Source organism: Carassius auratus, chromosome 1, assembly GCF_003368295.1.
Source record: "Carassius auratus strain Wakin chromosome 1, ASM336829v1, whole genome shotgun sequence".
Classification (NCBI taxonomy): domain Eukaryota; kingdom Metazoa; phylum Chordata; class Actinopteri; order Cypriniformes; family Cyprinidae; genus Carassius; species Carassius auratus.
Window position 1 is genome coordinate 32,542,041 of NC_039243.1, and position 24,308 is coordinate 32,566,348.

At 34.9% G+C, this 24,308-nt stretch overlaps 2 protein-coding genes across 2 annotated transcripts; both read left to right on the top strand.

The window, feature by feature from the left end:
• Positions 1-896: 896 nt before the first annotated feature.
• Positions 897-18,965, top strand: LOC113108046 (guanylate cyclase soluble subunit beta-1-like). The gene is made up of 13 exons (XM_026270875.1): positions 897-1,078; positions 1,425-1,498; positions 3,628-3,728; positions 3,951-4,069; positions 4,298-4,495; positions 7,618-7,848; positions 7,926-8,042; positions 10,198-10,331; positions 10,929-11,126; positions 13,663-13,900; positions 15,188-15,328; positions 17,006-17,160; positions 17,979-18,965. Exons 1-13 carry the CDS (start codon positions 1,076-1,078, stop codon positions 18,094-18,096), a joined length of 1,827 nt encoding a protein of 608 aa, XP_026126660.1. The 5' UTR covers positions 897-1,075; the 3' UTR covers positions 18,097-18,965.
• Positions 18,966-19,870: 905 nt separating this feature from the next.
• On the top strand, positions 19,871-21,266 carry LOC113084692 (fatty acid-binding protein, intestinal-like). The gene is made up of 4 exons (XM_026255090.1): positions 19,871-20,021; positions 20,106-20,278; positions 20,870-20,977; positions 21,060-21,266. The coding sequence occupies exons 1-4, from the start codon at positions 19,955-19,957 to the stop codon at positions 21,108-21,110; spliced, it is 399 nt and encodes a 132-aa protein (XP_026110875.1). The 5' UTR covers positions 19,871-19,954; the 3' UTR covers positions 21,111-21,266.
• Positions 21,267-24,308: the final 3,042 nt, after the last annotated feature.

The following is a 24,308-nucleotide window of genomic DNA, read 5'->3' on the forward strand; positions in this document are numbered from 1 at the left end:
TATATCAGAAGTACAATAGAATTCTATGCTTTAGAAAAAAAAAAGTTATGCAAGCTATTAAAGTATTTTTAATTTTTCTAAATATTTCAAAACATTTGCTGCATGGTAAAAATACACTACACTTTGCATTTTTGAGAGGAAAAGCAGTGTATACGTCATATTTGATTATTGCATTCAGAAATGGGCCTGATGTAAAATACTGGTAAAATCTTTTCATTACCCACAATAAAAACATAATAAATAAATAAATGATAAAACATATAAACTGTATATAAACAGTACCAGCCAAAAGTTTTTGAACAGTAAGATTTTTTTATGTTTAAATCACAGTTCAAAACATTTTTTAAACAGTATGAATTTTTCACAATATCACTGCTTTTACTTTATTTCTTGAACAAATAAATGCAGGCTTGATGAGCAGAAGAGACTGTCTATATTTACAACATTTTAGAAAAGGTTTTATTAATTGTTTCAGAATATAAAATGTTTTTTTTTTTTGATAAATTAGAGTAATATTACATCTTACTATTTCATATGGTGACTGAACGCATGAATATATGTAAGCTTCAAGATAATTATAAAATAACAACAAAATCAGTTATGCATGAAATGACTAACTTATTTTCTTAATTTGATGCCTCTTTTCATTAATTAGATTGATCACAATCTATTTCTAAGCAACTCCAACGATAAAAATCTCCTGACATCCTTCCACTCTCTAAAGCTTTTTCTATTAATATTAATAAGGTCATGCTGGCGTTACTGGACGTAACCTAATTATTATTCATGACCCATGTCTTCAAAAGCGTCCACCTACTGTAGCGTCTACCTCGCAGCCAATCAGGTAGGTTTCCCGGACATACGTCACGTCGCGTAATCAATATTCATGAGCCAGTCCTGGATGCAGCTGTGCAGAGCTTCTTGCGTCCCGTTGGCTGCATCCTCCGTCAATAACGATGCGCTCGGTTCAGGAATGGAGTTCTCTCTTCTAACAGCTGCACGGTTTGTCAGTTCTGGTGTTCAGTGATTTAGGAGATCAGGAACAAACAGAGGATTCAGGGGAATTCATCCAAACATGGTATGTAGCAACAATCTGATTGCGTTTTACGTGTCTTTTATATATTAACGTGTCACTTGATGTAAATATCTGCTCTGCTGCTCACGGTAGCGTCGATGAATGTGTAAAAGCGATGGAAATAAGGCATTGCTCAATTATGTAATTCTGTATTATAGGTAAATCATCGCTGTGTGATAAAATACAGTGAAGATCCTCACAGCTCATGTTTTGATTTACGCACAAAACGCACTTCAGCTCATCTGTATAGATGGCATCTTGATGATGTAAACAATGAAAAGCAAATAATGCTTTATAATGCAACTAGTGTAAAGCAGGTGATTATATTGTGTTTGATTCGTTTTGGCAGTACGGTTTTGTGAACCACGCTCTGGAGCTTCTGGTGCTGAGAAACTATGGTCCAGATGTGTGGGAGGACATCAAGTGAGTTCTGTTACATCATGGGTGACATGTTTTGTTTTGTTTATTTATTTGCTATTTGTTTTTACATTTATGTGCAATGTATATTATATTTGAAAATGTGTGTACTGTACACATAATAGATTATATTAGATAAATGTGTACATAAATAGTGTTTATTAGATAAAAGTGTGTGTGTGTGTGTGTTTGAGAGAGAGAGAGAGTGTGTGTGTGTGTTAGAGAGAGTGAGTGTGTGTGTGTGTGTGTGCTTGAGAGAGAGAGAGAGTGTGTGTGTGTGTGTGTGTGTGAGCGAGAGAGTGAGTGTGTGTGTGTGTGTGTGAGTGTGTGTGTGTGTGTGTGTGTGTGTGTGTGTGTGTTTGTGTGTGTGTGTGTGTGAGCGAGAGAGAGAGTGAGTGTGTGTGTGTGTGTATGTGTGAGAGAGAGAGAGAGAGAGTGTGTGTGTGTGTGTGAGAGAGAGTGTGTGTGTGTGTGTGTGAGAGAGAGAGAGAGAGAGAGTGTGTGTGTGTGTGTGAGAGAGAGAGAGAGAGAGAGTGTGTGTGTGTGTGTGAGAGAGAGAGAGAGAGAGTGTGTGTGTGTGTGTGAGCGAGAGAGAGAGTGAGTGTGTGTGTGTGTGTGTGTATGTGTGAGAGAGAGAGAGAGAGAGAGAGAGTGTGTGTGTGTGTGTGTGTGTGAAAGAGAGTGTGTGTGTGTGTGTGTGTGTGTGTGAGAGAGAGAGAGAGAGTGTGTGTGTGTGTGTGAGAGAGAGAGAGAGAGTTTGTGTATGTGCGCATGTGTGTGTGTGTTCGTATAATGACATGGGTATGACACAGGTATTACAAGGAGAGAGTGACTTATGAGGACATAACCCATGTCCCCATTTTTCAAAACACTTATAAATCATACAGAATGAGTTTTTTTGAGAAAGTAAAAATGCACAAAGTTTCCTGTGAGGGTTAGGGTTAGGTGTAGGGTTGGTGAAGGGACATAGAATATACAGTTTCTACAGAATAAAAACCATTACACCTATGGGATGAACACACTTTACACAAAAACAAACGTGTGTGTGTGTGTGTGTGTGTGTGTGTGAGAGAGAGAGAGAGAGAGAGAGACCATTATCAGTGTATCATTGATAATGACAATCTAAGGCTTTTTAAATAAAATTGCTATTTTATTCCCAACACATGTTCTCAATGCTCAGAAAAGAGGGAGATAGTTTTCAATCTCATTCAGTGCTATAACTACAGCACAGTATATTGTGATAGACAACCAGTTGCTCTTTTTCACAAATTCAGAGCTTGAGAAATCCCGTATGTGAGGTCACACATGTACAACTTTTTCCTCTTGAACAAACAGTTGATCTTTATTGAACTTCCTCCGTGTCTCTGACGTGACTCTTCAGAGCGAGACACAGCTGTGCTAATGTCAACATGTTTCAGAGCGTTCCAGGCTCATGAGATCGAGTCTCATTCAGTGATCTGGCAGCGGTAACGTACTTATTTATCCAGAGAGCTTCAGTATTATCACAAGATTAGCAGTATCTCACAGTGCACTGCACAAAACATGATTAATGGTGTTTCTATTTCTATTTTTAGGTTGTGTTTTACAAGTGCTCTCCTTTGTTGATTTAGCATGACTTTTGGCTAAACTTCTCTGTGGTCATCATTCTCGGTCAATGCTGGTTTATATCTTCAGCTTTTATTTAATGTTCTTTTTTTATTTTGTTAATATAAAAAGTATATGTTATTATCTTGGAGTCCATAAATTGCTCTAAATAAACATTTTAGCACATTTGTATTTAATTTATTGTTATTATTGTAAAATGTTAAAGTAAGGTGTAATTTGTCAACATTAATTAAATTAACTAACATGTTTGAACAATACATGTGTTACAGTATTTAAGCATCTTTGTAAATGTTAGTTATTAAAAAATACAGTCGTTCATTGTTTGTTCATGTTTATTCTCAGTGCATTAACTAATGTTAAAAAGCATAACTTGTCATTTTATTAATGCATTAGTAAATGCTAAAATTAGATAAATGCAGAAGTATTGTTCATGTTAATTAATGAGGTTAACTAATGAACCTTATTGTTAAGTGTTACTATTATAATACATTTTTAAGTGATGTAATAGGAAATATTTATGTTTCCTTCAGGAGGGAGGCTCAGGTTGATGTAGAAGGACAGTTTCTGGTCCGAATTATCTACGAAGATGCAAAGACATACGATCTTGTGGCTGCTGCCAGCAAAGTATTAAGTAAGATTGTTTTTGTTGTTGTAGTAGTAGTTAGTTTTGGAAAGATGGAGGTACTCAGCTGCTAAAACCTAAATTATATTGATTGATTTATTTATGAAGTGGTTTATAGATCATGCATACATCATGATTATCTTGTATCATACAATGAAATGCAGCAAAGATTCTGTTTAAATGCAAAAATCCTTTCATTTTTTAATTTTAATATGATTTCTTCTCCACTAGAAATGGATGCTGGAGGCATCTTGCAAATGTTTGGGAAAATGTTCTTTGAGTTCTGTCAGGAATCTGGTTATGACACGATCCTCCGAGTGCTGGGCTCCAACGTCCGCGAATTCTTACAAGTAAGAAGCTACTGTTTTTATCGCCCAAAAAACCAACAGAAGCGATGTCGAGAAAGTGACGCAAGCAACACTGTCTGTTCTCTATTTCACACATTGCATGATTTTTAGTTAGAAATAATAAGAGTCAAAATAATTTTGTTAGATTGGACCACTTTTTACTGCTTTTTCTCATACTCACTATTTGCTTTTTGCATCACCACATTAAGATCCGCTTGTTCTCTTCTACAGAATCTGGACGCATTGCATGACCATCTGGGCACCATCTACCCCGGCATGCGCGCTCCGTCCTTCCGCTGCACGGATGCGGAGAAAGGGAACAACCTGATTCTGCACTATTACTCTGAGAGAGAGGGTCTTCAGGACATCGTCATTGGGATCATCAAGACTGTTGCGCAGCAGATTCACGGAACTGAGATTGAGATGAAGGTCTGCTTGTGCACTGAGCGTCCACACATACAGAAATATTCTTTTTAAAGAATTAATCAGCAAGGATGCATTACATTGATTGAAAGTGACAGAAAAGACAAAAAAATTCAGTTTGAAATTTCTGTTCATTAAGGAATCATAAATAAAACATTGATAATAATAAACATGATAATGAAGACTGGGGTTATGATGCTGAAAATTCACAATAATAAACATTTAAAAATAAACTATATGAGAAACCTTACTTTTAAATTAATTAGTATATTAGTTATAACATTTCTCAGGATTACTTTTAATAAACGCAGTCTTGTTGAGCAAAAGAGACTTGTTTTAAAAACATTTAAGAAATTCTTAAAAAAAATAAACAATAAAAAAGAATGAATGAATATATATAAAAATATAATAACATGTATAAATATATAAAAATAAAACAGTGGGTGACAACTTTTAAATTGTAATAAAATATAAAAATAAAATTTTTTAATAAATGCAACCATGTTGACCAAAAAAAGACTTCTTTTAAAAAAAATTTAGATATAAGAAATTACATTTATATTAATTATATTAAATTATATATAAAACATATTTTTTCAGGGAATGTGGGTTACCATACGTAACCGAGACGTTCCCTTTCACTTGGTCACTCTCGACATCACGTCTGTGACCAACCAAACTGGCATCCCTACCAAAGCACCATGGGTGCTGCCCCTTCCAGTGCCCTGTGCGAGCTGCCCGCGCCTCTATTAGGTGTAGGCCGGGGCTCGGAAGTATACCGTGGACTATACACATATGAGTACCGCTTAGGTCTCAATATGGAACCTAGCCTTCCATGGTTCTCCTGGATTCATCATGAAGGCCTGGCGCCGGACGTTCCACCGCGTCCAGCTGCTTACGGTGATGGAGGATCTCAACAGGGTCTACAGTATGGACACTCTCGAGCAGTTTTGACACTAACCGTGGCCTCTCAGTGCCACTACCCATTTGATATGAGAACACAGAAGTTTACCGGCTCTACACGAAGGCTATGGAACCTAGCGAATGTGTTAGGGTTCGCACAGCCTGCAACTCTACAAATATCTGTCTGCGAGGCACAGCGCCCAGGAGGATGCAACACTTCTAGTTGAGTGAGCTTGCAACCTGAATGGGCAGGGCACGCCCTGTGCCTGATAAGCCAGGGTTATGGCATCCACAATCCAGTTGGCCATCCTCTGCTTAGAGATGGCATTCCCCTTCTGCCGGCCTCCGTAACAGACAAAGAGCTGGTCTGAGGTCCTGGAGCTTTGTGTCCAGTCTACGTAGCATCTCAATGCTCGGACGGGACAGAGCAAAGTCAGGGCTTGATCTGCCTCCTCCAGGCATAGCGCTTGCAGGTTCACCTCTTGGTCCAGACATGGAGTTTCCAAGAACATCCGCCTCAAGGTTGTGCGTGTTGTGGCTTCACAAATGCTTTGCTACATACCAAGGTTGTAACGAGTGGTTATTTCAGTCAAAGTTGCTCTTCTATCAGCTTGAACCAGTCGGCCCATTCTCCTCTGACCTCTAGCATCAACAAGGCATTTTCTCCCACAGGACTGCCACATACTGGATGTTTTTCCCTTTTCACACCATTCTTTGTAAACCATAAAAATGGTTGTGTGTGAAAATCCCAGTAACTGAGCAGATTGTGAAATACTCAGACCGGCCCGTCTGGCACCAACAACCATGCCACGCTCAAAATTGCTTAAATCACCTTTCTTTCCCATTCTGACATTCAGTTTGGAGTTCAGGAGATTATCTTGACCAGGACCACACCCATAAATGCATTGAAGCAACTGCCATGTGATTGGTTGATTACATAATTGCATTAATGAGAAATTGAAAATGTGTTCCTAATAATCCTTTAGGTGAGTGGTATTGAAAATCGATATTTTTCAAGGTATCGTATCGAAGTTTGAAATTCCAGTATTTTGACAACACTAATATATATATATATATATATATATATATATATATGTGTGTGTATAAATATATAGTGATATATAGGTAGATTCTCTCTGTGCTTATCCTTTCTCACCTCACTTCAGTCTCGGCCTTGTTTTCCAAATAAATCCCCCGCAGCCAATAAGAGCTAATCATCCCCCAGACGACAGACTGCTCTTTCCGTCTGTATCTCTCTCTCTCTCTCTCTGTCCATCTGGGCTTAGTGTGAAAGGAGGGAGTCCAATCGACAGACCCTCGAAACGCAACACCTGACTTGCTGAAAAAAATGTTATCCACCGTCGTCATGGTAACAGCAGGGCAAAGAGACAGTGACTTGACGTCAGTGAAATGGGCTTAACTTCAAGCTGAGAGAAAAAACAACAGCTTCCCTGCATTCAGCCAAGCTGATATGAGTCTACAGTAAAACAGCTTTTAGGGCCATTTTCAGTGATACTGAGAGAGAGAGAGCACTGCAACCACCGTCTTCATTACGTAGAAAATTCCTAAAGTTATTTCTGTATTCGACTCCTACTTAAATACAGTAAACATTCTCCTTTATTAAACACTCAGACACACTTGAAGCTCTCAGTTTCTCTTTGCTTAGTCTACATGTGATGCAAGGAACGAGATCACTGATCCTTAGACACTGAACATATGTAGACACTTCTATTTGTTCTCCAAAGGAATATTCTGTTAAAACAAGTTCATCTCAGTCAACAGCATCCGTGGCATAAAGCTGACCATGCTAAAAAACTAATAAAAAAAATAAAAAGATACGGTTTAAAAGCAAATTTTATTTAATAACATTGAATAGGTAGCTTACACGTTATTCTCTTTTAGTAAAGTATTATTATTTTGTTACTGTTTTCCTGTTAAAACTAATTTTAGCTAATTTCTATTCTTATTTTTATTATTATTAAGATTTAGCTTTTAGTTTATTTAGTTTTTTTTTTTTGCACTTTAATGAATATAAGAAATGTTGCATGTGCACTGGCTGAAAATAAAATGCATGTTATATTGTTTCAGTTAATGTTTGCGTTATATCAAGTGATTTTTTTTATGGTTTTAGTTGCTGATAACTTCAGTCATCTTCACACTGTGGGGTTCTACATTTAATGTTTGGAAAGACTCTAAATCTGTTATTTTTGGGGGGTGTTTTCCAGGTCATTCAGCAGAAGAGTGAAGAATGTGATCACATTAAGTTCTTGATTGAGGAGAAGGACTCGGAGGAGGAGGCGTTTTATGAAGACCTGGATGGTTTCGAGGAGAACGGGACTCAAGAGACGCGGATCAGTCCGTACACCTTCTGCAAGGCTTTCCCGTTCCACCTGATGTTCGACAGGGAGCTCATGCTCACACAGTGTGGCAATGCCATCTTCAGAGTTCTGCCGCAGGTTCGTCTGCTCAGGAATGATTGGTTATTATTATAATGATGGAGAACAATGTTGAAGAGATGTGTGTCATCTTCCAGCTGCAGCCTGGCGTCTGTAACCTGTCCTCAGTCTTTTCTCTGGTGCGGCCGCATATAGACTTCAGTTTCCATGGCATCCTGTCTCACATCAACACTGTCTTTGTGCTGCGGAGTAAGGTCTGTCTGCCCCAAAATATATTACAGACTGTCTGATATAAAACCAGCAACTCTCTACCATTCGCTACAATGTTGCTATCAGTTTCTGACTCAAATTGAGTTGTACAGTACGTCACACTGTCACAATATTAGATTTTTAACTAATGTTCATGGTGCATAAAATCATTATTGTGATATCTATAGAAATATGAAATATTGATTAACCATAAAGCTTTGAAAAACTGCACCGTGAAAGTACAATAACTGATGAGAATAACAACACAGTTTTACACCAAACTTATGTTATAGCGTCGATTGAGCATTTAAAAAAACTTCTTTCTGTGAACTGATGTGGCTTTGTATCAGACAGGAATTATATTATTTCATAGTATTCTATACAGTGATGAAGGCTATGATGATTATCATTTTATTATAACTATACGTTATACTTATGAAAAATTCCCAAAAATTGCTTGGAGAACACAAATAAACAAGATACTTTTGCAAAGGCATGATAATTATTTTCATTTTTAGTCAGTCAAAACATTTCTACTACATTTTATTCAGCTACAGCGATAGATGGATTCACTTGTCCATAAAATGGATTTCATGGAAAGTTGATTTCTTAGTCTCGCTTGTGGACTTTCTGTGCGAGTTTGAACGAAACATAAATTACACGTAAGAGTTTGGCGCTGTGTACTTTTAATTTTTAAATACCGTAATTATCATTAATACCGATATATCATGACATCCCTGATTATCACGATAATGATATTTCTTTTTTATATATATATATATATATATATATATAGTAGTATGTGTATATATATATATACTACTATATATATATATAAAAAAATAAATATCATTATATATATATCACGATTATCATCAAAACCTGTATATTGCAACATCCCAAATTAACATGATTATATGTATTTATTTATTTTTTATAATGATTATCATCAACAACGGTATATCAAGACACCGCTAATTACCATGATAATGATATTTAATTTTTTAAATATTATGACTATAGTCAATACCTGTAAAATACGAAACCCTAATTAACACGAAACCTAATTAAATGAACTAATTAAATAACGATTATCGAATAAACCTGTAAATTACGACACACCTATTTAACATGATTATGATATAAAATTTTTCTAATATAACGATTATTGTCAATACTGGTATATTGCAAAACCCTTAATTATCACAATATCGATATATATATATATATATATATTTTATAATATGACTATCGTTATCACAATAACGAGATGTAATTTTTATTATATTACAACTATCGTCAATGCTTGTATATTGCGACATCCCTAATTAACACAAATGTGATATTTAATTAAAAATTTTTTTTTTTGTAAATACCGGTATAATGCAAAACCCCTGATTACCATAATAAAAATATATATATTTTTTTAAATATAAGGATTATTGTCCATACCTTTATATTGCGACACCTCTAATTAACACGATAAGTATTTCACGAAATCTCTGATTACCAAGATAACAATATTACATTTTTCAAATATCAGTTATTTTCAATACTGGAATATCGCAACACTGCTAATCAACACAATATCGATATTTAATTTGATTACCATAATAATGATATTAAACTTTTTCAAATATCTTGATTATCGTCAACACTGTTATATCGTGACACTGCTAATTAACTTGATAATTATATTTAGATTTTTTTATATCACGGTTATAGTCAATGGCGTATATAACGAAATTCCTGATTACCATGATAACGATATTAAATATTTAAATATCTCGATTATTGTCAATACTGGTTTATCGTGACACCGCTAATAAACACAATAACTATATTTCATTTTATATATATATATATATATATATATATATAAATAATGCATATATTGTCAATGTCGGTATATCATGAAATTCCTGATTACCATGATAACAGTATTACATTTTTAAAGTATCACGGTTATTGTCAATATCGGTATATCGCAACACCGCTTATTAACATGATAACGATATTTCATTTTTAAAATAAAAGTATTATCATCAGTACCAGTATATTGTTACACCCCTGTTACAAATACAAGAATAACAGTGCATTAAAAAAACATTGCTCGTAATGAAACTTCCTGACACGAGGTTTGTTTCTGGTTTTGTGCAGGAGGGCCTGTTAAACGTAGAGACAGCGGAGAGTGAAGATGAACTCACAGGAACAGAGATCAGCTGTCTCAGACTGAAGGGCCAGATGATCTCACTTCCTGAGACGGAGAACATCCTTTTCCTGTGCTCACCGAGGTGTTTGGCTGAGGCTGGGAAATTAAACCAACAAAGCATTTAGCAAAGCAAAAATAGCTGCTAAAATTGGTAACACAGAGTTGTTACCATATTGACTTATTTCTACTTGGACCAGTCTTTAAAAAGATTTTGCAATTAATGTACTCTAATGTAGTCAAGTTGATTCCGTCATATTTATTATTATTATTATTACAAATATTTAATAATGTTAAAGCTTGACATCATTTAAAAAAAATATATTTTGAAAAACACATTTTACCACATTAAGCAATTTTTAAAGGATAGATTTTTTTTATGCGCTCTCTACTTCTACTTTATCTATTTATACATTTAATTCTTTTTTTTTTTATAGCTTAACAAATAGCATGTAATGCATGTAATGTAAACATCAGTACTGCTTGTTATTTATAAAATAAGTGCAGTACATTTTTGTTTTTCGTATTATGAAACGTTGTGGAACTATACTGCTTAACTATGTTTGTATATATTAGGGTCATGTTGTTTACCTTTACTGAAGATTCATGGAGAGTTTTGGACTTTTTGATATCTGGATTGATAGGATTGATGATGCAGTGTTTTGTCGTTTGCGTACATCAGTGTTATGAATCTGGATGACCTGACGAGGAGAGGTCTGTACCTGAGTGACATCCCCCTTCATGATGCCACCCGTGACCTTGTGTTACTGGGGGAGCAGTTTCGTGAGGAGTATAAGTTGACCCAGGAGCTGGAGATCCTGACCGACCATCTGCAGCACACGCTCCGAGCCCTGGAGGATGAGAAGAAGAAGACAGACAGGTCGGTCCTCCACAATTCAGTTGTAAAACGTTTAATGTGAAAACACTTTAAAACTGTGAGTTTACATCTCACAATGTTGACTTTCTGACTTAATTCTGATTTTATTTCTCAGAATACATATCTTCCGATTCTGGTAACACACAGTTGCTACTTTATATCTTGCAATTTTTACTTTATAAGTCGGGATTGCATGTTTATACAATATCTTGCAATTCTGAGAAAAGTCAGGAAAAATAAATATTTGGGGGAAAAAAGTTAAATTGAGAGATTTAAATTCATAATTTTTACCTCCGTGCCATATTGAGGAAATATTTAAAGAATGTCTGCTGCACAAAGAAAAATTTGATTAATAGTAATAGATTAATCATATTCCTTGCAAAAATATCATGAGATTAAATGTATAACATTATTAAATTTCTGACGTTATTCCTGTCCCTTCTCCATTGTTTCTGTGTGGAGTTTGCAGTAATTTCCAGAGAAATAAAATAAGTGGCTCATCTCCTCTGCGTGTCATCATTATCTGTAAATCACATCACATGTCCATCTAAGTGAGCTCAAGCTAGAAACAGACTGTAGTTTTATCCGAGGACCCAGATCCAGACCAGGACACTCAGTAATACAAGATCAATTTTAGCTCTTGAGACTAACTCCCAAACCCAGATGACAACCTAAGCCCTCATGGTCTGTAGTTTGGTGATATAATGGTGATTAAAACCTAAGTGTGATATTGTTTTCGCTGACTGATGGTTTCCCCTGCGTATAGCTGATGGAAAGTGTGCTCTCCGTCTTCCTCGGTCTGTCAGCTCTGTGTTTGTTTATTAAATCTGCTGGAGATCCTTGAACATCACCAGAGACCTTCTCTCTCATCCACAGACAATAAATACCAGCCAGAGCTGCACAGCCGTCTGCTGCAAGTGTTCAATGTTAGATTTTAAGACATGAGTGGAATTCAGAATTCATTTTCATGCACATTTAAATACGGACTAAGTTATTTTCTCATTTGTGTTGCAAGCTTCATTACTGTGAGTAACTGATGTGTGTGTGTGTGTGTGTGTTTAGTTCATTTCATATGTACATTCTTGTTTTGTTTTTTTCTCAGTAGTGTATGCTCACATGCATTTCTTGGAAACCTGACTTGTTGATAACAGGTGAATAAATGGGCCGTGTCCTGAATGTGCTGAATAGTGCAGCTCTGAAACTTTAGGACACTGAGATGTGACCGTGCCATTTTCTTTCATTTACGTACCTTTATTTATTTATTTATTTATTTTTTATTTTTTTTACATGCGATTTTAGGAAACAGTTTTCATATGCAGATTAATTCTCTGCCGGTAGGTCTTGCATCATATAAAATAGCTGTTTGTGTGTGTGTGTGTGTGTACAGTATTTACTGTTACTCACACGGTGTGTTTATTTAGTTTTGGCTACAAGGCCAAAAAATATATAGACTATATATATATAGAGAGAGTGTGTGTGTGTGTGTGTGTGTGTGTGTGTGTGTGTGTGTGTGTGTATATATATGTGTATATATATATATATATATATATATATAATATATGTATGTATATATATATATATATATATAAAAATTTAAAAGAACAACGTTTATTTAAAATGGAAATCTTTTCTAAGAATATACACTACAGTTCAAAAGTTGGGGATCAATGCATTTTTATTCTTTCTTTATTAAAAGAAATTACAACTTTTATTCAGCAAGGATGTATTAAATTGATAGCAAAAGATTTAAATAATTAGAAAATATTTATATTTTGATTAAATGCTGCTCTTTTTAACATTTTATTCATCGAAGAATCCTGAAAAAGTATCACAGTTTCCTATATATATATATATATACACATATATATATATATATATATATTATTTATTTATTTTATTTTTTTATTTTTTTTCTGATTTCTGAAGATCATGGGACACTGAAGACTGGAGTAATGATGATGGAAATTCAGCATTGCATCACAGAAATAAATTATATTTTAAATCACATTAAAATAGAAACCATTATTTTATATTGTAATAACATTTTGCAAGATTACATATTTTTTTCTGTATTTCTGATCAAATAAATGCATCCTTGATGAGCAGAAGAGACTTCATTAAAAACATTACAAGTCTCACTGAAAAGTCTTTACTGTAGATAAAGAACGTGTAATACTGACTCTCACCAGCTGTGTTACTGAGAGATCTGAAGTGTCTTTTGATAACAGACGTTAGTATTTGTGTTTTCCCATCGGCAGTACAGAATAAGAACAGATGAATGTCTCCGGGTAGAGACCAGTACTCAAACTGCTCTGTGGATAATTAGCATTCAACCTTCTGGGAAAGTACAGTATCTAAAAGAACGAAATGATGCTCATTATCTCTGGGACAGTTGAAGTGTGTTTCACAAAAGGATTCATTTTGTATCAGATGAAACAATTTAAGTGTTCTGTCACCTGAAGTAAACAAATGTATCGCTTCGAATGACTACAGTGCATGCAATGATGATGATGATGATGATGATGCCTCTTTGTTTCAGATTGCTGTATTCGGTTCTACCTCCGTCTGTCGCCAATGAACTTCGGCACAAGCGGCCCGTGCCGGCTAAACGCTACGACAACGTGACCATTCTGTTCAGCGGCATCGTGGGGTTCAATGCGTTCTGCAGCAAACACGCCTCAGCAGAGGGAGCCATTAAAATCGTCAATCTGCTCAATGACATCTACACCAGATTTGACATTCTCACCGATTCTCGCAAGAATCCTTATGTGTATAAGGTGAGTGCCTTTCAATCCGGACCCGATTTTATGTAGTGCTTGAGGAGTGACGGACACATTAAAAAACCCAAGTTCAGCACACAACATCTTGACAAATATGTGTTAACTGTGTTATAAAATATGAAAATCTACTGTAATTTCAAACTCGCTCTCAGAGAGCTAACAGTAATAAAGTGTCACGGTGTACAAAAGTTCCGCTTCAAAGTTCAAAGACAAAAAAACGTTTATAAGGCTTTTTATGATGCGTCGTTTTATGATGCATCTTTTATGATGTACCTAATTAATAAATGAATGACTATATCTTGAGCAGGGTGTGAAGCTTCTTTTAGGTCAAGTGGCAGATTTTTATTAACAGCCATGCTTTTGTATTTTCTGTGGCTTTATTAACTTTCTGTGCCAGTACTTTTCCAGCTACACATCGTGTACATGCTCTCTGTGAAACAAGGGCATGAGAACACGTCCTTGATTTACGTCCTAGGCCTAGAATGCACTTCGTGTAGCTTTGCTAACTAAACAAACCGGGCAGCTATAGAAATACAGAAGGCTGGCTCACCAAAAAAAAGCTATCTTTACTTTAAGCCAAATGTATCTACTGTACATGGGCTAAATGAAGGACTGGGCTCTCTCTTTAGACGTCTGTGTGATGAGATTGGAGAATAAAACACGAGGAATTAAACTGGTGACATTTGCAGTGTGCATTGTTAGGAAACTTGGATGAATCAAAAGTGTGCTAAAAGTGGATGATAGCTTTTATTTCTGGCTGTATTCATATTACAAACTAAGACCAGTTGTTATCTTACAGTCAAGGCCACAGAATATCTTTAAATGGTTTAATGAGTCTGTTAAATTAATTTCTCGTCTTAGATATCCATTAGTCATAATAGTAAATACACTGCCTGACCATAAAAGTGTATACAGGTTTAAGTGAATTTCATAAGAGTCTAGGATTGTGTCATTATTGCAATGATTAGTAGATTTCTGGCATGTTTTTATGTTCTTTTAAAGGTGCTGTATGTAGTTTTTGAGCTGTACGAAAGCATAAGAATACTATTAAATGTTTGCAGATATTTAGGAAACATGCTAAGTTCACATAATTGTTGTGCGTTCCGTGTCATGAATGTTTGTTTTTGTTTTGGTCTGTGTGACTCCGCCCACTGCCAGTTTAACCAATAGGATTTGCATACACCGGGTTGCCAGTTTGTGTAAAAATCAACAGGTTCTTCAAACCCACAGGCACATTAGTTATTTGTAGCGGTCTCTGATCTGAATCTCTGTGTTGTCTGACAGGTGGAGACTGTTGGTGATAAGTACATGACCGTGAGTGGTCTTCCGGAGCCCTGCACTCATCATGCAAAATCCATCGGTCACCTGGCCCTGGACATGATGGAGATCGCCGGACAGGTGAAAGTGGACGAGGATCCTGTGAAGGTGATCACTCTTCTTGACCCAGATACAAGTTTAAACAAATACGTTTTTGCATGAGGATCTTTTGCTCCAGAACCCATCAGAATAGCTGAATTTTATGGTCACAAAATTAGAAAAGTGTTTGCTCAACTCTTATCTTAGCCTGATGACTGTGAGATTGAGTATATGTTACAGAGAACATTACAGCATCGTCACATGAACAAGAATATCCAGTGCTGCTTTACTCATTATCAGGACTGTTATTATGTTAGTTATTATGCACTCAGTTATAAATACACAATGACCAGTATAAATTGTGTATTATATAGAATTCCACACACTGAATTCTGACTGAAACATAAAGGTCTTCACAGCAACCCGTCAAAATAAAAGTCAGTTTAACTTGAAGAAATTTTGACAGAAATGAATGTACATCTCAAAGTAAATTAAATTAATGCATTTAGCAGAAGCTCTTCTCCAAAGCAACTTAGAATGCATTCAGGGTAAAAACACAATGCTCTACCACTGAGTCACAGGAATTTGGGGTTTAAATGTTTATGTATATAAGTATGCATGAATGGATTTCAGAAATTCTGTGTTTCCTGTTTTATTTTTTTCTGGATTTATGATTTAAAACAAATTTATTATCCAAAATGGTGTTAATCAGATGAAGGCATAAAACATTAACGTTTAAAATATAATCAAATGAATTGTTAACATTTTAAAACAAATGTAAACATGGTGTGATTATTTTTTTAAAAATAAACAAAGTTTTAATAATTGTATTATTAATAATGAATGAATAATTATTAAATATTAATAAAATAAAATAATATAAAATAGATTTTTATTTTTAAATTTAAATTAAAATGTATAATTGTATTATTATTATTATTATTATTATTATTATTACTTTAAAATGTCATTCATTTCTGTCAAAGTTTCTTCAAGTTAAACTGACTTTTATTTTGACGGGTTGCTGTGAAGACCTTTAAGTTTCAGTCAGAATTCAGTGTGTGTATATATATATATATACTGTATATATACTGGTCATTGTGTATTTAAAACTGGATGCATCAATAAATCCTGAATGTTTAGACTTGTTTAATGTGCTCCCTCGTAGCATCAATTAAACAACATATCTTGCATATTTTGTGCACCCACCCACCGTGCTGTCCTTCATGAAACACCTCCATCATAAAACACGCTGGTGTGCTTCAGCTGGTGTATTAAAGATGCTTTATGATCTCTAAGAATAGCTCTAGGATGTATCTCAGAGGTGTTCGACATGACTGCGGTCAGGTCTCAGTAAAGGCTCTTTTGTTTATCCAGACGGCACAGGTGTGTTATTATATGAGCGGATGATGAAGATGTGCCTCTGGAACACTAAGAGCATCTAAAATAGACAGAAGTGACTGTATGGGGTGAATGATATGGACACTTTTACACCAACACACACACACACACACACACATGTAAAAGTAAGCACAGTCTGGCAAAGGGTTTGTTCAGCTCTGGCACGCACACACGGTGTCATTCAGGGGAGGAATGCTGGAAACACAAATGCAATGAAACAAGAAATAAAAGAAAGACAGATTTCTCCTTTATAAATATGTCTGAATTGTTAAAAACTATATGAATATTAATGGGTTATGTGTGAATGTGTTTCATTGCCCATGTATCTGTTATGTATTGGAGCAGATCACCATTGGAATCCACACAGGGGAGGTGGTCACAGGGGTCATAGGTCAAAGAATGCCCCGTTACTGCCTGTTTGGAAACACTGTCAACCTGACAAGTCGTACAGAGACCACAGGAGAGAAGGGAAAGATAAATGTGTCAGAGTACACATACAGGTGAGAGGAACCCCAATGATACAAATCTGCACTGAAAAAATACATTTATATATATATATATATATATATATATATATATATATATATATATATATATATATATATATATATATATATATAAAATAAAAAAAGGTTATTGGGCTATGTTTTACAAGATATTATTATTCCAGTTTTGCTATTTCAACATTTTACATTTAATTAAATGATCTTCTTAATTGTTTGAAAAGTATACTAGTGATTTCTGAGTGAAAATTATTTCTATACTATTTTTTCCACTCTGTTTGTATTGTGTTTAATTAATATACTGTACTTTTGAAATGTTACCAGAACACTGTAAAAAAAGTAACCTATAAAAAACTGAAATAAATAATTAAATAAAAATAAAAAATAACATTACAGAGTATTTTTTTAAATTATTTATTTATTTTTACCTGATTTAACACATAAAAAATAATTTTGTTGGTATATATATATATATATATATATATATATATATATATATATATATATATATATATATAGCCAAAGGATATACATTTCAAATTAGAAATACACATTCATAAAAATGTATTTAGATTTTAGATTTAAAAATCTTAGAAGTGCATGATATAAACTGGATTTATAAAATCAGAAATGCATGATACAACGTCACATTCTTACACTTCTTTATCAACCAAAATGACTATAATATAATATAATATAATATAATATAATATAATATAATATAATATAATATAATATAATATAATATAATATAATATAATATAATATAATATAATATAATATAATACTGTTGTTATTGTGTTGTTTGGGTTCAGGTGTTTGCAGACGGTGGAAAACGCTGATCCTCAGTTTGATTTGGAGTACAGAGGACCTGTGACCATGAAAGGAAAGAAAGAGCCGATGAAAGTGTGGTTTCTGTCACGTAAGACCTGATGGACGCGCCGTCTGCCGTCTCTAGTGCGTTCATGCACTAATGTGTGTTCTCTCTGACATCTCTGAATAGAAACATACTTGGCTTTCTTCATATTCTTCCGCTCTCAGATTAAGGATGTTCTTTAGTGACCCCTGCATATTTAAAATGCCAATTACCTCTGAATCACAGATAATGATAAAAGGGTATTACACAGCTGATGGGAAACAAGCTCTGCACATTCACACAGAAATATGAAAATGACGGTCCATTTGATATTAACGATACTACTCTTGAGAGCCAACTATTGAATTGATTTAATACAGAAACTAATACAGAATAAATACTTCTGGAACATGCTACAGATACTCTATGCAACATGTTTATTTCCATCATTTTTATATTTGTAGCAGAGAATGCGACAGTGTTTCATCACTGAGCAAAACAGTTATTTCACTTTGTCTGTATTTATTCCTGAAACACTGTTTTAGTTTTAATTGTGCGCATTAATTGAGATTAATAAACCTGCAGATGTTCAGAATCACATGTATTATATTGGAAATAACACTCTATGATTAATTTTGATAGTCGGATGCATGCTGTAAATAATAAAAACACATATATTTACACTCTTACCGTACATCAGAGAATTTGCCAAACATTTACATATAAGCTATTTTATGATCACAATTTAGTATTTGTTATTGTGTTGCTATGATGAGTCGTAAACGACCAGTTTCTGAATATTAACCCTTTGTGGATGGGTTTGTATTGGTGTTTGTCGGTTCATGTGGATCTCACTGATAGAGCTCTGTATTGTAAACCTGTCATGTCACCATGCTTTTATGATCACAGGTCCTCTGTCGTTAAAATAATAAAACATCATAGAAACAATGGGTCTGAGCTACACTTCAGTGGGAAGATAGTTGATATTGATATCACAACCTTATTGATATTAGAAAAAAAAATAGAAATAACATCAGCATCTTAGAATGATTTCTGAAGATCATGTGACACTGAAGACTGGAGGAATGAAGCTGAAAATACAGCGGAGCATCATAGAAATAAATTACACTTTAACACAGATTCACACAGAAAACAGATGTTTTACATACTAATAATATTTCACAATTTTAACTGTATTTTTTGATCAAATAAATGCAGTGTTGATGAACATAAGAGACTCTTATTAAAGATACACGAACAGCATCACTCCTAGTTTTGTTAAAATAATTAACATTTTGCATACTCTTCAAGGTTAATGCATGACCACAGCTTTTTGAACGTTTCTAATCCACACATATCATAAACTAGTTTTCAGTATAAATCTCCTCTTATCTTTGCTTTCAATGGGACGATACCAAAGGTCTTCAGAGGTCTCATTATATAGCTCTGTAACGATCAAATAAAGCATTATCAGACATTATCATGTCGCTTTGATGGAAATTTGGCAGGCTTTGTACAGTCATTGGTTTAAATGTTCATTATTAGTGTAATGCATCATCGCTTCTCTCAGTATTTGAGTCAGTGTACGCAGAAAGAGTGAAAGCTGGTGAGACTTAGAGAAGAAAAGCCATGCAACTAGAGTACAACAGAAGTCAAATTACGCTTGATAAAATGCATGGTTCACACACACCCTGCACACCTCACACAGCAAACCATCAAGAGACCTGAAGCCTCATTTAATGAAGAAGCGAGGGATGTTGTGATGAACAGGGATGGTCTGGAGGGACGGAAGGAGGGAGGGAGAGATTTATACTCCGTGAGCTTTACTCAGCCACATCAGCATGAAGATAATACTCCGATAAGAGACTCGCACAGGTATAAAAGTCAGACGCGGGGTGAAGTTAGGCCACCGTCAGATCTCAGCAGTCTGTCATCATGGCCTTCAACGGGACCTGGAAAGTGGACCGCAATGAAAACTACGAGAAGTTCATGGAGCAAATGGGTGAGTCCCAGGCATCTTCCTCTCTTTCTGACGCTGTTGAGTGATTCAGAGGGACAGTGTTTATATACTGCATCTCTTCTACAGGCATCAACATGGTTAAGAGGAAGCTAGCGTCTCATGATAACCTGAAGATCACTCTGGAACAGACCGGAGACCAGTTCCACGTGAAGGAATCCAGCACTTTCCGCTCGCTGGAGATTAACTTTACTCTCGGCGTCAACTTTGATTATTCTCAGGCCGACGGCACCGAGCTCACGGTGAGCACAAACCCATCAGATTCCAGAGGCGTTTATATTCTATTATGAACCAATGCAGAACGATTGTAAATATAGTTCTTTTGAGAAATACCAGATTCTTTGGAGAACCCAGAATGGTTCACTGCTGCAAAAAGCTCCTTTGGGATCCTTTTATTTTTAAGCATGTACACTCTCAGAAAAAACTAAGGTGTAAAAGCTGTCACTGGGGTGATAACCTTTCAAAACGTACACCTTTGTGCCTTGTTAACCCTTTAAGGTACCTTGTACAGTATGTGTAGTTTAAAAGTGCATACTGTATTTGTAAAAGTGCACTACTTCAAACGGTACAATTGTGCATCATTGAGATGCATTTAAGTGTAAATCAGAAACAAATGTCTTTTGAAAAGATTCTGCCCTAGTCATTGCTTTTGGACCTTTTGTTCTGAGCGTGACGTGAGCAGGTGCAAAGGTTGAGGTGCATGCTCTGAATGATGATACATATTAAGATGTTGTACATTGAATCTTTTGTGTTGAATCGAACTACTTTAGTAACAGCTTGTGTATGAGCCTCGTAAATAAACATCCACCTGACCTTTGACCTTCTGATTGCAGGGGTCCTGGGTCATGGAGGGTGACATGCTGAAGGGGACGTTCACACGCAAGGACAACGGAAAGTCGCTAATAACCACCAGGAAGATCGTCGGTGAAGAGCTTGTACAGGTGAGCTGCTGTGAAGACACATCCTGCAGTAAATGCTGTGAACTTGTATTGCATTATGATTTTTTTTATTATTTACTTCCAGACTTATACCTATGAAGGAGTCGAGGCCAAGAGGATTTTCAAGAGAGCTTAACATAACATCAGCATTCCCAAAAATTACTGAATCTATTGTGTGTTGCAACCGTGGATATTCAACCTTTTAACAACTGACGGCCCTAAGGTTTACAAAGCATGTACGTATTGCACTGTGAATTTTGATATTTATGGTAATAAAGCCATTTTTACATCCGTTTGCGAACCATTTCATTTTTATGCAATACAAATAGGAATTTTCTGAAGTAATAAACACATAGAAGCAGGTTGCATCAGGGACTGAACACTCAAGGTTTATTAAAAAAAGAGTTAAAAATAACTGCAGAGACATCTCTATAAATATATAGCGGATATCATTTTACATTACTCAGTATTTTGCATGAAAATAAATAGCAGAAAGGCACTCCACATTCTAGGGAGCATGTACAACGGTGCATTTGCAATGAAATTAAAGTCGAGGACACAGTTGCGATCTTTCTCTTTAAGACTAGGAAAACTATTTCTTTAGGTCAATATTCAGCATAAAATGGTCATTCCTGTCCACAAGCAGCTAGTGATTCAAGCTCAAGTCTATACTGCCCCCCTGTGGATGGCTCTTAGAAGATACTTGAGCATCACAGCTACAGAAAGCCTCATCTGAATCTCAAATACAAGTGCACTGGAAATAATACAAGTAATTAACTATTTTAGTTAGTTAACATGAAATAAGCATGAACAATACTTCTAGGCATTTATTAATCTCAGTTAATTTCAGCCTTTACTAATGCATTATTAAAATCAAAAGTTGTGCTTGTTAACATTAGTTAATGCATTGTGAATCCACATGAACTAACTACTAACACTAACACAAATGAATAAATACTGCAGTAAATCTACTGTTCATTGTTTGTTTACATTCTTTCTCTAAATGTGTTTATTGCTAGTGTGTGTTATTTAATGCAATAACAGAAACACTTTATTTTAAGGTGTCCTTGTGACACATCCACTAATATAATAATAATTAATTATGCATAATTATATGCAAATAACTTTAAGCCAAACCCTAACCATATAGTAAATGCATGTAGTTAATTAATATTACTCAGCACTTAAAATGTATAACTACACTGTAACAAGGACACCTTCAAATAAAATGTAACAGCAATAACTAATAAATGTCATTAGTTAATAGGTGTTACAAAAATGTGCAGTATTACTTAAAAATGGTGCTTTTATAATAAATCATCATATTATTCTGATTTCTGAAGATCATGTGACACTGAAGATTGGAGGAATGATGCTGAAAATACAGCGGAGCATCACAGAAATACATTACACTTTAACACAGATTCACACAGAAAACAGATGCAATGTTGCTCTGCTGAAGTGTGTGTTTCTCTGCGTCGCACCACAGGACGAGTATCTCAGCTTCCTTCTGTGAACCATCAACATACGAGACCCTGAACCGGTCATAAGGGTCAGTAAAAAAAAAAAATAGGTTTATGCATCATCTGAAGGCTGTATAAACAAGCTTTCTGTTGATGCATGGGACAATATTTGTCTGAGATGCAACTATTTGAAAATCTGGAATCTGAGGGTGCAAGAAAATCTAAATATTGAGAAAATCATCTTTAAAGTTGTTCAAATGAAGCTCTTAGCAATGCATATTACTAATCAGAAATTAAGTTTTGATATATTTACGGTAGGAAATTTACAAAATATCTTCATGGAACATGATCTTTACTTAATATCCTAATGATTTTTGGCATAAAATAAAAATGTATAATTTTGACCCATACTATATATTTTTGCCTATTGCTACAAATATCCCCAGAGTTTTTCTGCATCTCTGACACGTGTGTGTGTATGACGGAGGAAAAGACCTGCCAGAATCGCTCAGGCTGCATGCTGTGGGCACATACACACTCACTAAAACACATCCTACTCACTTATTTATAGACATTCATCTCTTTCCTCCCAACCTGCTGAGCTCCATTGTGAGGAGAAAGCCACAGGATACCACACACGCTCGAAGTCTAAGATTATAGAATACATTTGAAAATTATCAATGTTTTTTTTTTTTGTGTTTTTTTCCCATTACTTCTGGGAAACAGACATGGATCTGAAATACATGCAGATTTGAAGGACAGGGATATCTAGGACACAATGCCGACCGACTGCAGTGTAATTGAAGCTTCATAAAGCATTGCTTTTCCTCTCTAATCTCTGTGTTTTTGGATGTAATCAGTCTTTAGTGAGGCTAAGTGTTTTAAGCTGCTTCCGTCTCTTCTTGCAGAGCAGGACGAGGAGGAGAGAGGGCTTTTCTCGTGCAGTTTTTGGCATGCTACCGTGGAATTAGTGAGGATTACAGTTACGAAAAACATGACAAACTGTAGATGAGTCAGTCTTTGGGAACGATTCCGAACGTCTGTCTCTCTTTTGGGCTTTGATGGAGACTGGTTTCATATGTAGCTGAAACTAAAAGATTATATTTTAAGTTCATGTTACACAGAGCGATGACAGATGTGACCTCGAATGCTCATCATGCATTTCAATTAAAGACAATATGTCCTCTTCAGAATTAGCATTTTGTTCACGAAAGGTGTTATCACGTTTCTTTCGTCCAGTAATTTTGTGCACCAAATGAAGCACTGACAAACATTCAAACACTGGTCAAGCATTATATTTTGATTTAATATTAAGCAAAAAACATTTATTTCCCCATGACTAAAGCATTCATACTAAGTAAAAAGATAGTTTATTTATAAAGACTGTTTACTTAAATAATATATTTTCTTCAGACATAAACAGAAATGTTACTTATATGAATAGTTTACCCAAAAATGAAAATCTATCCTCTACAGTGAATGGGTGCCGTCAGAACAAAAGTTCAAAAAGCTCAAGTCCATAGTTTAATGTCTTATGAGACAAAAAGCTGCATGTCTGTAATAAAATTTGCTTCTGTCTTAATCCATAATCCATAATAACACTTCCTCCAGTGGAAAGTGCATGTATATATTTAAGAAAATATGTTTTGTTTATATATAAATATGAACATTTATATATAAAAAAATATTTATGAATATATACACACACACACACACGTAAATATATTTAAAATATGTACATGTATGTTTGTGTATTTATATACACATCAGAAATATACACAGCACACACACAAATTATAACAAAAATTTTAATTTGGATGCGATTCATTATTTGACAGAACTTATATATCACAACTATATATATATATATA

Bases quoted from the DNA above. Each gene is read 5' to 3' on its own strand.
- LOC113108046 (XM_026270875.1), top strand. The intron at 8,043-10,197 runs GTCTGTCTGCCC...GGTTTTGTGCAG, and splicing joins TCTTTGTGCTGCGGAGTAAG to GAGGGCCTGTTAAACGTAGA. The intron at 13,901-15,187 runs GTGAGTGCCTTT...GTTGTCTGACAG, and splicing joins AGAATCCTTATGTGTATAAG to GTGGAGACTGTTGGTGATAA.
- LOC113084692 (XM_026255090.1), top strand. From the start codon at position 19,955: ATGGCCTTCAACGGGACCTGGAAAGTGGACCGCAATGAAAACTACGAG. The intron at 20,022-20,105 runs GTGAGTCCCAGG...TCTCTTCTACAG, and splicing joins GAAGTTCATGGAGCAAATGG to GCATCAACATGGTTAAGAGG. The intron at 20,978-21,059 runs GTGAGCTGCTGT...ATTTACTTCCAG, and splicing joins TCGGTGAAGAGCTTGTACAG to ACTTATACCTATGAAGGAGT.